At 35.4% G+C, this 12720-nt stretch overlaps 1 protein-coding gene across 1 annotated transcript in view; it reads right to left on the reverse strand.

Annotated features, from left to right (window-relative positions):
* The window catches only part of LOC108966346, a 55840-nt gene extending 43335 nt beyond the window's left edge, over window positions 1-12505 (reverse strand). The window contains exons 1-2 of the mRNA XM_018929195.1: window positions 11876-12505; window positions 3681-3860 (exon numbers count right to left, since the gene is read on the reverse strand). Of these exons, the coding sequence (XP_018784740.1) occupies window positions 3681-3860; window positions 11876-12376 (681 nt within the window). The 5' untranslated portion in view covers window positions 12377-12505. The remainder of the gene's footprint in view (window positions 1-3680; window positions 3861-11875) is intronic.
* Window positions 12506-12720: the final 215 nt, after the last annotated feature.

A 12720-nucleotide genomic window follows, 5' to 3' on the forward strand; every position in this document is an offset into this window, starting at 1 on the left:
GCTTTGTAGTAACCACACCACAAAAAAAAAACAAATGCTAAATCACCATTTATATAGCTCGAACAAGCCGCTTAGTAGAATACTGTTTCTAGTTTATGCGCTCCCAATAAATTATGACTTAAGTGACTTCATCAAACATCAACTTGATTTATGCGAATGAAACCCAAACGGAGTGGCCACTTTATTAACACACTGACATAAATTCACATTGACACAAGTTGATGGCTAACGGCCATCAAATGTCAAAAATAACAAATAAAGAAGCAAGCAGTGAGCAAAAAATGCAGAAATATGGTCAATATACTATGCAACGAAATGGTGTTCGTAAATAACCCAAGCTTAGAGAAAGATGACTTAATGCATTTAAGGCGATGACAACACAAGTTCGAAGGAATTCTCATGTAAATATGCTGAAGGGAATAGCTGCCAACTGATGAATATGCTACAGTGAGTGGTCCGACATGAAACAATTTTAGATAAAAGTGCAGTAAAGATGAATTATGTTTAACTGTTATAATTTTTTCTTGATAACAAATACTTTTTGATCCTCTCCACTCGTACTTATCGTTAAATCATAAAATTATTAACTTTATTCCAATTATTTGCGATCGCAAAGCAAGAAATAATGGCAGCCAAATCAGGTGGGCTGAGTGGCCAGGCAATGTCAGCTCTTCTTGACATCAAACTTCGAAGAAATGTTTGACATCCGTACTTGGAGTAGACGAGTGCTGCCGGTTGGTAATCTTTTTGCTCTAAATTTCTATGTTGAATACTTATTAAAGCCTACTAAGTTAGAATAAAATAAAAATATGAATTATTTTCTTAAAAAAGACATGGAATGCAATAGTTTTTTGATTGTTTCATGCGCCTATATATAGTATGCTCCAATGAATAACTTAAGCAGTGAGTATTTATTATACCTTGAATGGGCTATGTATATTATATTTGCCTGAAACTTTTAATCACCAAGAAGGTAACGCCGGAGAAACTATAATATATATATAAATATGTGAGTGACGAGCCTTGTCCGTCTTACGTCTGTGTGTAGGCAACATAGAGCAAATTAGTCCTTCAGGGTTTGAGATATCAACTCAAGTCCTTGGATGAAAAACTTTTTTTTTTTTTTTTTTTCTTTTTTGTGTTTTGTTTTTGCGGCGTGGTGTGGTCATTTTGAAATACACTCATTCGAACGCTCAAACATTCAATTCCAGCTAATAATAACTATATTTTATTTCTAAGAATGTCTAAATATATATTAAACATTAGTAAATGTTTATATATTTCCATTATATAACAACAAGCGAGATATTGAAGGAGCTTTAGCGAAAGTTCAGTCATTGCCTGTCAAGTAAAGCCGAAATTGACAGCAATAAATGTCCGATTTCGGAGAAGGTGTGAGAACACAATTCGAAATAACAATGAACGATAATTGAAAATAACAATAACAATAAAACACTGCAAGCAAACATACAAACTGTTATTTTAACTAGAGGCAACAATAACAACAGCAAACAGAACAATAAATTTTCACCTGGATTTTACTACAACAACAAAGAGGAATTCGTTGGAAGTACAAATACAAATGAAATGGCTGCCGGTGGAACACACACACGCTTAACACTCCAGGCAGTCACAAGCGCGTTATGCAGTTGGTCTAAATCTGCTGACGGAGTGAAGTGTATGAAGGACTTGTTAATATTTAAATAATCTTTAACTGTGGAATATTTTACTTTATATGCACACCAGTAATAATTTCCCATAAAAATCATATACGAAATTCATATTGTTCCATTCTACAACAAAATGTTGTAATTAACCTAATTTTATGGGAGCTTTTGACATTCAGCAAAACTAATATAGTGTCAGCAGTGCTGTAAAACATAAAAGGCCTACAATTTCTCGTGAAAGCTTTAAAGCAACATAAAGCTATATGAAAGCTAATGAAGACCGCATAAAATCATGCATATAAATCCATAACTTAAAACCTTGATTAACTTTTAAAGCTTTTAATTTCCACTTAAAGATCCTTAAACATTTAACTTCTAAAGCTATTAACTTTCATCCCAAGATTAACTTTTGAAGCTTTCAGCTTCCCCTTAAAGATACTTAAACATATAACTTTTAAAGCTTTTAACTTCCATTTAAGGATTCTTAAACTTAATCTTGGCTAAAAGCTTTTTCGAAGCTTCGAAGAATTCAGAAGCAAAGCAAAACAGAAAATACGAATTAGACGTTTTTACGCCAATAATGTGTATTCGAATTCATCGAAACAATAAATGTATTTTTTCGCAATGATTTCGCAAGCTTTCAAACATCAACTATAATTGTAAAGAAAATATTATTTTTATGAGAGACCTGCCATAAAGTCGCCTTTTCGCGCCCCCTCCTCTCTTTGACTACTCAATATAAGGAAAAAATTAGGTAGTCAAACAGTTTCAAGGCCAGAAAAATCGTCAATTTTAATTTAAACTTTAAATAAAAGTATACCCTACACTACCTTGTTTATTGCTTTTTTTTTTTGACAAAAAATGTTTGTAGAAAGATGATTGAGTACATTACCCTTGAAGCTCTTATAAAATCGTTAAAAAATCAATTACTTCCACTTATTTCATAAGATTTATGTTTTATGAGATACAAATTCATTTTAGTCAAGACAATCTATTATACGATATCAGAATCGGATCGAAACTGTAAATCATTTAAGACCTTTCAGAAAATTCCAAAAAGTTACAGTATGTATGGAATGGGTTCAGAATGCATCGACTTTCACTAAATTTAACATCTAGGTTGCTTAGTAAAAATCCATAAAGCTTTCTGAGAGTTTTTTAGTATTTCAGCCGTGGCAAAAGTGGTTTGCTAAAAAATCTATAAAGCTTTCTGAGAGCTTTTCAGTATTTCAACCGTGGCAAAAATGGCTCAGTAAAAAAGTCCATAAAGCTTTCTGAGAGCTTTTCAGTATTTCAACCCTGGCAAAAATGACTTAGTAAAAAATTCCCTAAAGCTTTCTGAGAGATTTTCAGTATTTCAACTGGTGCAAAAATGGCTTAGTAAAAAATTCCATAAAGCTTTATGAGAGTTTTCCAGTATTTCAACCGTGGCAAAAATGTCTTAGTAAAAAATTCCGTAAAGCTTTATGAGAGTTTTTATAGTATTTCAACCGTGGCAGAAATGGCTTAGTAAGAAATTCATAAAGCTTTATAAGAGTCTTTCAGTATTTCAACAGTGGCAAAAATGGCTTAGTAAAAACTTCCATAAAGCTTTCTGAGAGCTTTTCAGTATTTCAACCGTTTCATATTAGGGAAGGAATCTTCAACTTCAGCGGTTTGAATAAATCTATAGAAACACATACTAATAAAGTATTTGATCGAAAGTTTTTTGTATATGAGACAACAAGTGAATCAGCTTAAGTAAGTTTTCCCAAAAATGGGGTATCTTTTAGTTTTAAGAAGATTATGACCAAATTCAAAATGTTGTTAGAAATCTGTAAGCTCTCTTACCGATTCACAAATCTTTTCTTCACATTGAGATAAAAGCTTCTTTGACCATTTTTAGTTTCATCGAACTTTCCTTAAAAGCTTTAAGCTTGAATTTAAGCAATTTAAGAAATTTATCACGTCGAATACAAAAGCAAATAAATGAAATCTGTAAATGAAATAATTCTCTGTCCATATTTCACTTACCCCCAATTCCACATAAATCGTATAGATGGGATATGGCAGCGCAATCACCATGCCAGTAAGCCAAGTCGCGCAGCAGCACACGAAGGCCGGCAAACGGCCCTGCAGTGGATCGCTCAGCCAACGCATGCGATCCCAGGCGATGAGAATATGCGATATTATGGCAACATGCAGCGGAATGTCCTGTGGTGAGCATAAAGAAGAGAAATTGAAACCGAAAAGCAAATACAAACATTATGAATAGACATTTTATACAAATAAATAGTTGGAAAATATATAGTAAAATTTTTGTTGTGAAGGCAGCTTGAAAAAGCGCGACTTCAATGAGATTTTGTTTGACTTTTTAACGTTGTTTTTATAAATTGACGCTGAAAACTTTATAATTAACTCCGTTTCAAATTGCCGCTTGCTTATTAGAGCTTTCAAGCTGATGTTAGTGCTTTTAAAGCAATGTTTACTTTGAATTATAAATGTACATTTGTATTAATTCATATTTATTTTTATTTTTATTTTACTTATTCATCCTTCTTTGCTCCGATAAAACACTCGATTTATTAGCCGATGTCGCTGAACTTCGTTTCGTGCAACTTTCAGAAGGCAATTCTCTTCAGGCCGCAAACTTTTCTATATCTGCCGCAAATGACACTTTCGCGTAGTTTTAATGGCGAAAGTTGTGCGCCGCAAAAAATTTAGTTGGCTTTGTTTGTGTGAGTATGCAGCCTAATGTTAGTCGTAATCGCGCTGGAATCACAGCTAAACCTTTTCCGTAAGCCGAGTTGCATATTGTAGGCAGTGTTGCGGATATTTACTCATAACTTTTGCATACTTTTAGCTGCTAATCATTAAATTATCATCGCAGATTTTATGCTAATTAACCCTTGGATGTCCCATGGGACACTTAGTTAACTGTGAGTAACTCATCAATCAAGTAGTAAAGGCGATTTACTAAATTTTGTTTTTGTTGCTGCAGTGTATTATGCACACAATATTTTATAACCAGATTTATTTTACGACCATCTGAGACCTTTAACGTTTAACATAAAATACTTTGGAATTTTTCATGTAAATTTGTTATTTATTTTTATAAGTGTGTGGAATAGAAAACTCGGCAAATATTTGCCAGTTGCAATATTTAAACTTCGGATTTCCTTCAGGACACTTATGTTACCTTGAGTTTTGAGAATAAAATATTAAAAGCGTTCTAAAAAATTGTGTTGCCTTCTCAAGTAAAATTTGGAGAACAATTTTGCTATAACAGTTTCAATATCATCGCAAAGTTGAGGAATGAAAAATATAGAAAAGGAAGACTAGGTAATCTAGCCTGGTTTTTAGAACTCATAACCGGACTAATCACATCTTGCTGATATCGCGAAAAGAGTAATCTTTCTAGAAACTCAACAGCTTTATAGTTTCCAGTGATTTCCCTGTGCTCTCCTCATACAAGTGATATCATGAGGAAGTCTAGTGCAGGTGATGGTAGATATTATTTAGCTAATGTCTAGCGGTCCGTCAGTGAGTTTAAGGTCGATAGCGTCGCCCTTTATCAAAGTAAGTGTAGTGTAAAATGAAGACCATAAGGTAGAGAGATAATAAGCTACTTAATTTTTAGTATTTCTATGTGTGTTCTATAAAATGATGTTGCTTCTGTTCACTAAATCATATCGAAGTGCTCCAAGAAGTTTCAATAAATTGCATTGAAGAACATACCATTCATGGCATTTCAGCATATTTTGTGTTGACTTCAGTCTCTTGCTAGTATAACATGGATTCACAAATAGCTTCTTTAACTCGTCAGACAAATTCTTAATTAGTTTTCTTTTGTTGTTTGTCATATTATACCTACATGCTATTCTATTCTTAATCCATGTTTTGAAGCTTCACTCCGTAGAACGGTTTCCTCGGTTGATATGGATATAGCTTGCACCTGACAATCATATTATTTTTATTTAAGCAGCAGAAAAGATTTGGCAAATTAGTTGAGGAATGCTAACGAGTTGACAGTCATTACGGAGACCACAGAAATGACCATGAGCATTGACATTTATATAAACTAGAATTTGACGACTTACAAGGAACGTTCGTTTGAGATTGCTAAATATCCAGAAGTCACACGGAGTTAAATCAGGCGAATGCGGCGGTTGCGGCACGATATTTCTTTTAATCATGAAGAATCGATGCAATATGCGACGCTGCATTACGTGCAGCAAAAACCAACATTTGTCGGCCCATAACAACGGCTTCTTTCAACGAATAGCTTCGCATAACACTCAAATGGTAGTGCCTGTTGACACTCTAGCTGGTCGGAAGACATACGGAGTGCACAATACCTCTACAATCGAAGAAAACTGTCAACATAACTTTGATTTTTGGCCTGCTGTGACGTGGTTTTTCCGTTTCGGCTCACCTTTGCACCGATATTCGGTGGATTGATCGTCTGGTTACGGTTCGTATGCATATATGCAAGACTTATCGCCAGTAATAATACTTTTCATAATATGCTGGTAGTCAGAAAGCATTGTTTCACAAACCTGAAAGCGACGTGGAGTTTTAAAAAATTTAAGTGATTTCGGTACCAAACGTGGTTTCACTGTTCTTAGGCTTTCAAAATTGTTTTCACTGATCCTTGCGATATTCCAAAGATGCCAATGAGATCTCCGATTGTAAATCGTCGATTCTCAAGTAACAATTCTTTTATTTTATTAACCTGGTGATCAGTTAGGGTTGATGGTCATCCGGAGACGTGGTTCGTCATCAACGCGTTCTTGACGCTCTTTAAATAATTTGCACCAAAAACACTTGCTTGCAACAAACAATTATAATCGAAGCCCTTTTCCAACATTCTGAACGTTTCGGCGCCAGAAATTTGATCCCGCACACAAAATTTGCTGCAGAAAGACAATACAATGTTGAAAACTAAACACTGTTATCACTGACCACACTAAACAAAAAAAAATATTTGCACTAATGGTGTTTTCTACGACATTTAAATCAAAAAGTCTTACTATATTTTGCCCACAGTAGTGGTACTAGCAGAAAAACTTTAATGGACAATGAAACAACTCCCTACGTATCGAATATCAAAGATAACTTCTCATTGAGATCTTCTCTATAGATTGATTTGAAGACGATTAGCGAAATTTACAACAAACGGATACCAGCAAGCAAGCAATAAAGCAATAAAACGCTAACTTATTTATATAGCTCTAATATAATACATATACTATATATAATACATAATAAATTGAAAATAAAGAATTTACTTGGGTTGAGTATTTTTGTAAGGCTAAAGCGGAAACTTCAAAGAGCGTTTGCTAAACAAGTAAACTAGCGAATTAAGGCAAAAATATAAAATATATATATGTACATCTGAGCTAACTGAATTCCTAAACGTACCTCTTTTCTGACTTACATGCTTTAAAGTGAATAATTTCTATTTATAGCACAACTGTGAAAATATTTGAAACCTTTTAGGCTTCCTAATGAGGTGTACGTACATATAACATAACATAAAAGCTGGTCTATACTTATAAAGCAAGCGCAAAAGTACTTGAAAATGCGAATATGGAAGCGTGAAGGACACAAACATCAGCACAAATTCTACCTTTTGGTCCAATGTCGACAATGCCTTCAAGCGAATTCGATACTCTTGCGTCCGTACACATTAACGACAAATAGATGACAGCAATATTGCGTGACAATGACTGTAAATAATTATGTATTCAGGTCAATATCTGGTGATTAAGTTCTGTTTAAGGAAATTGAGAGGCGCCAAAATATTGGCGCGCTTCCTGCCATTGACCCAACAAGTGAAAGCCAAAATGAAAGCGCACAACAAAGAAGCTAAATGTGCAACAAAGCGAGACAAGGAGAGCAACAGTGCGAAGCAGTGAAACTAGTACCCATAACTTGAGGAATTTATTATTTAAAGAGAATGGCAGAAGAATTTTCATTTCACTAAACTGATGAAATCAACGCAAAACGAAGCAAATAGCAACTTTTGTAGTTATTATAGGTGACTGGCATCGGGAGTAATGAACAACGAAGCAGTGTGAAAGTATTTATATGTGTGTGTGTGCGTATAAAGACAACAGCTGCTGCTCACCCACAATGCGTTCAAATTAATTTAATTTATGCCTTCCCATTGTTGTTGTTGCTTTCTATTGTCTGGCGTTGCTATTTCCAGCACTTTGACATTGTAGCGCGGAACGCGTCGAAAACGAAAGCAATTATCGCTAATGAATTTTATCGATAAATGTGCAGAAAATGTCCGCGAGCGCGTCATGTCAACCATAAGAGAGAGAGTAAGAAAATACGTGATATAGATTTGGAGTGGGAGTAAAAGCGCTGAGGGCAATGAAAGCGAAACTTCTTAATAAATTTTGTGTTTCCGCTTTCGACGCTTTTGTGCATCCGAGCACGTGTCACAAATGCCTTTTCTGAATGGTGAATTCATGACAAGGCAGCTCGAAATGTGCCGCATCACTGAAGCCGTATTAACTGGTATTGTCTCGTAGGACACCTTCATAACAATATATATGTATGTGTGGACATGTCAGTGTGGTTAAACTGCGGACAGTGCCAACAAACGGCTGACGGTCCATCATGTTGTGATGCCGTTGTTGAGTGAAGTGCTCGCATGAAATAACAATGCGAATTAAATTTTATTTCCACACCAGTTGTATAGATATAACAACAAATTTCAAGTGACAGCGACCAAAGGCCACTTAGCCGCACCGACCTCAATGGTGCTTGTAAGCCTTATATAGTATATATGTATGTATATATGTACATAAATAAGTATACACGTGTGTAACTGTGTGAGTAAGAAACAAGTGTTGCGTTGTGTGCCACACGCGCTCAAAAGGCAAACACTCGTAGCTGTCAGCTGCACACGCTGCCATGCAGACATTGCCGTGCCACACTGCGTATACGCAACATACTTTTATTACATTTTTCACTTTCCTAGCCGACTGAAATTATTTTTTTCGTTGCAAAGGTGTGCAAAATATATATAAATGTTGTTATTTGTGACATCAAATTCGATTTGTGTTTGTACACTGTACACTGTTTGTTTGCTTAAATTTAGTTGATTAACCATTCTCGGTCAAAATTAAATTAGAGCTTAGCTGAGTTCTTGTGTCTGGAAATTTTCGAGTAACACGTTGTATAGTTTTGCCTAGGGTAATTGAAGTGTATTGTATCGGAATTTGATTTAATTTTGAATGAATTTTGTTCAATTACATTCAGTCATATAAAGGTATTAATATAAACAAATACGTTTGCTTTCGAAAACGAAAGAGCCCACGAATATATAGTGCCCTAAGAGTAAATTATGGCAAAGGATTTAAAAATCCTTTAATAAAGTCCTCAATTAAATAAAATTTTTGCAAAATATAATAGTATTACTATCTAATTATTAACCAATTGGTAGTAACCTTATATTCGGTAGTCGGAAAAGTCTTTGTTAGAAGCCTTGATAAGAAATAATAAAACTTCAACTAATTTTTTTATATAATATTTATAATGAACTTTAATATAGCAAATATGTACTTTATTAATCGACGACCTTTTGCTATTTTTTCACTAGAGACATTATTCCGTCAGTGTAAAACTTTTCTGGTTTCTCGCGGAAAAACTGCGACAAGCAATTTTCACAGGCTTCTCTTGAAGCCAACTTTTCTATACACCATCAAGGGAATTCTGTATTGGCCGAAACAAATGATAGTCCGATGGTGCAAAATCAAGCCTATATGGTGGATGCACCAAAACTTCCCAGCCAAACTCTTCCACTTTTTGCCGAGTCATCAACGATGTGTGTGGTCTAGCGTTGTTCTAATGGAAGACGAAGCCCTTTCTGTTGATCAGTTCTGGCCGTTTTTTTTCGATTGCTTGCTTCAATTTCGTCAGTTGTTGACAGTAAAATGTAAAAGCAATCCTTCGACCAGCTCGTAGTGAACGATTCCCTTCCAAGCCCACCAAACAGTCAGCATAGCCTTTCGAGGTGTCAATCCTGGTTTTGCGACCAATTGTTGAGACTCACCACGCTTGGACCATGATCTTTTTCGCACATTATTGACGTTTTTGATCCACTTTTCGTCTTCTGTTATCATTCGCTTCAGAAATGGTTCGATTTCATTTCGTTTAGCAAAGAATCGCAGATGCTAATTCAACCCAGTAAATTTTTCACAGACAACTCATGTGGTACCCAAACATCAAGCTTCTGCTTGTAACCAGCCTATTTTTAAATGGTTCAAAACCGTTTAACGATAAATATTAAGTTCCTTGGCGATATATTGGGTGCTTATGTGATGGTCTTTGTCAATCTTTTCCATAACTTCATCGACTTTCTCAACGATAGGTCAACTAGAGCAAAGTGCATATTTCACATCGAAATCATTGTTGTGCTACATAAACTGATTCTCTGTAAACTTCACAAATTTCATTGGTGGTTTGCGTGGCATTCTTCCCTGAATTGAGAGAGGAACAGGAGTGGACTTCTTCCCAAGTAATTCGTATTCAGAAGTTAGCTTCAAACTAAATGACTACAAGTCCGTCTTTCGGGCCGAAAACAACAAGTGTCTGCAATATTAAAGGTTTAATCAGCTGTAGAGGTTGTAACCGCAACCTGACGGCATACTTAAGCAAAGTAGATTATGATTTTTCTTTCATACCGATACGTTGCTACCAAATAATAGCAGACCTCAACATCTTATGCAGAATTTATCATTATTAGTGGCGGAAGCCTCTTGATATTTTACCATCTCCTTATCTCAGGCACACTACAGCCCACATTTGTTCACTTTACTGACCTACACAATGCATAGACAAGTGTAGTTTGGTTGTTGAAGACTTTGATCCTGAATTAAGTGCTCATTTCAAAGCTGTGTATATTCATGTGGAGTTATTCTTCAGTAGACTTCAACGCAGATATTGTTTTCCTAACTTATGCTGGTTCGAAGTTATAGTAAATTTTCTATAACCGTTAAGGTCAACAGTGACAGGTCAGATAAAATATCGACGGAATATTGGTTTATTTGACATCAGAACACATTCATCTTTATTCTTCGTTTTTTATTCAATCAAGTCTGAAACCAAGTAATAAATAATTCCATAAATACACCAGCAGTTGTAAGCTGGTTTAAGACTGCTGCTCATCATAGCTTCAGAATTCGGCTGAAGAAGTATCACAACAGAGACTCTTCCGACCATTCTCGTTGTTTAGTATAAAGCGGATCGTTGATAATTTTATAGAGGAGGGCTGTAATAAACTCATACCATTTCAGTCAAAACAAACTCAGTATATTTAAGGGGTTACGTGGGATTACGGGTCTCAATAACTCGATTTATTGTCTTATTAAGTTCTATAATACCTCTTGAATATTGTCCTAAATTTTCAAGTTAATCCGAGTAATACTATAGTTTAGGAGATACCGCATTGAGAAATTGTGTGCTCCAGCCTAGCCAAAGTGAGTGCACTGTCTTTAAATGCGTTTTTGTCGAAACTGTGTTTTTGAAAGCAACATTTCTCGAAAACTAGTCAATCGATCTTCATAACATTATACTCAGGTCTTTAATATATAATTATTGAAGGCTAGGACGAAGGCTTTTCTTTATTAAAAAAAAAAACATGTCACGAAATTTTCACTGAAATTTTCACTTCTTGGTAAAAATGTCAGGCAAAAATCCAATTTTCAGTTTTTTCCTTCGTTCATTCGAAAAAAATTTTTGAAAAAAGGCTATTTTTTAGCGGAGGTAACCCAAGTAACCCCTTAAGAGTAGAAACTGCTTTGTTGAATCCTCAAAAAAAAAAAAATACGGTCTTTCAGGACTACGTTGGATTTTCTGATTTTTTCTATCACTTTTCCATGAATAATCTAACAAAGAATAAACCGAGAATTATTATTTTGCTAATCATTACTGTCAAGAATAATAAGTGATGCTTGAAATAATAATTGAAGGCTTCCAAATCGAACTAATTTTTTATGAAACTGATGTAAGTATCTGACTTTGTTAAATAAAACATATTTTAGCTTAATTTTAGCATAAACATAATCTCAAAACCACTCAAAAATTTTCAGTCAACCTATAGCTATCATTTCTAAGTTCATCAACCCTTCAGCCATAAGTATTTTCATTTTAACACCGTCATCTTCTCCACCACTCCCTCCTACAAACAATCCCTCATTTCAAAGACTCACCTGCAGCATTGGCAGAAAGAAGCACAAAAATTGTCCGAATATCCAATTCTGTATGAGCATCACCATCAACGTTATCGGCAACACCAGCGCACACTGCACCAAATGGCACAACGCCAAATTAACGATGAATGCGTGCGTCACATCCTTATAGAGGCGATTGTACATTGCATACGCGATAATGCTCACATTCATGGCAATACCGGCCAGCGCCAGCAACGCATACTGGATGAGGAACAGCCAATAGACGGACTTAATGCTGGCTTTCAGTAGGGGCCCGTTGACACGGTCCATCGCTTCGGTGTCATTGAAATCGCCCGACAGGAAGTGAGCAATCACCATGAAATACTTCTCTGGTATGTCTTTCAATTTCAATTCCATTTGCTGCTGGTGGCGATGGTTTGAGCTAATGGCCGCCGCCATATGATAGTCGAGTGCATCGCCGTCGGACTCTTCTTCGCTCAAGTCGTTGGCGATGTGATAGGCGTAGGGTGAGGAACGCATTTTTATCGATTTCTATTGCTGTTGTTGTTGTGGTTTCGTAAGTGATTTAATGTTCAATTGTGGCCCCCGCTGAAGGTTGCCGATGGTTGCCTAAGTGCGCAGAAGTGTTTTAATGGATTTCAACGAGGCATCGAGACATCTCTTTATGTAGCTGCAAGGAAGAAGAAACCAAGTGATTTGATCAGCGTGTATTTGAAAGTTTTATGTGATAAAAGATGATTTGTTAGAAAATAAATTAGCAACTTTATATATGTATTCACTTATATATATATGTATAAATTTATATTATAATGTAACTATATTTGAATACAACACTACTTAATAAAGACCCCTTCCACAACTAC

The sequence above is a fragment of the Bactrocera latifrons genome, unplaced genomic scaffold (genome assembly GCF_001853355.1).
Source record: "Bactrocera latifrons isolate USDA-ARS-PBARC rearing strain unplaced genomic scaffold, ASM185335v1 scaffold_16, whole genome shotgun sequence".
NCBI classification, from domain to species: domain Eukaryota; kingdom Metazoa; phylum Arthropoda; class Insecta; order Diptera; family Tephritidae; genus Bactrocera; species Bactrocera latifrons.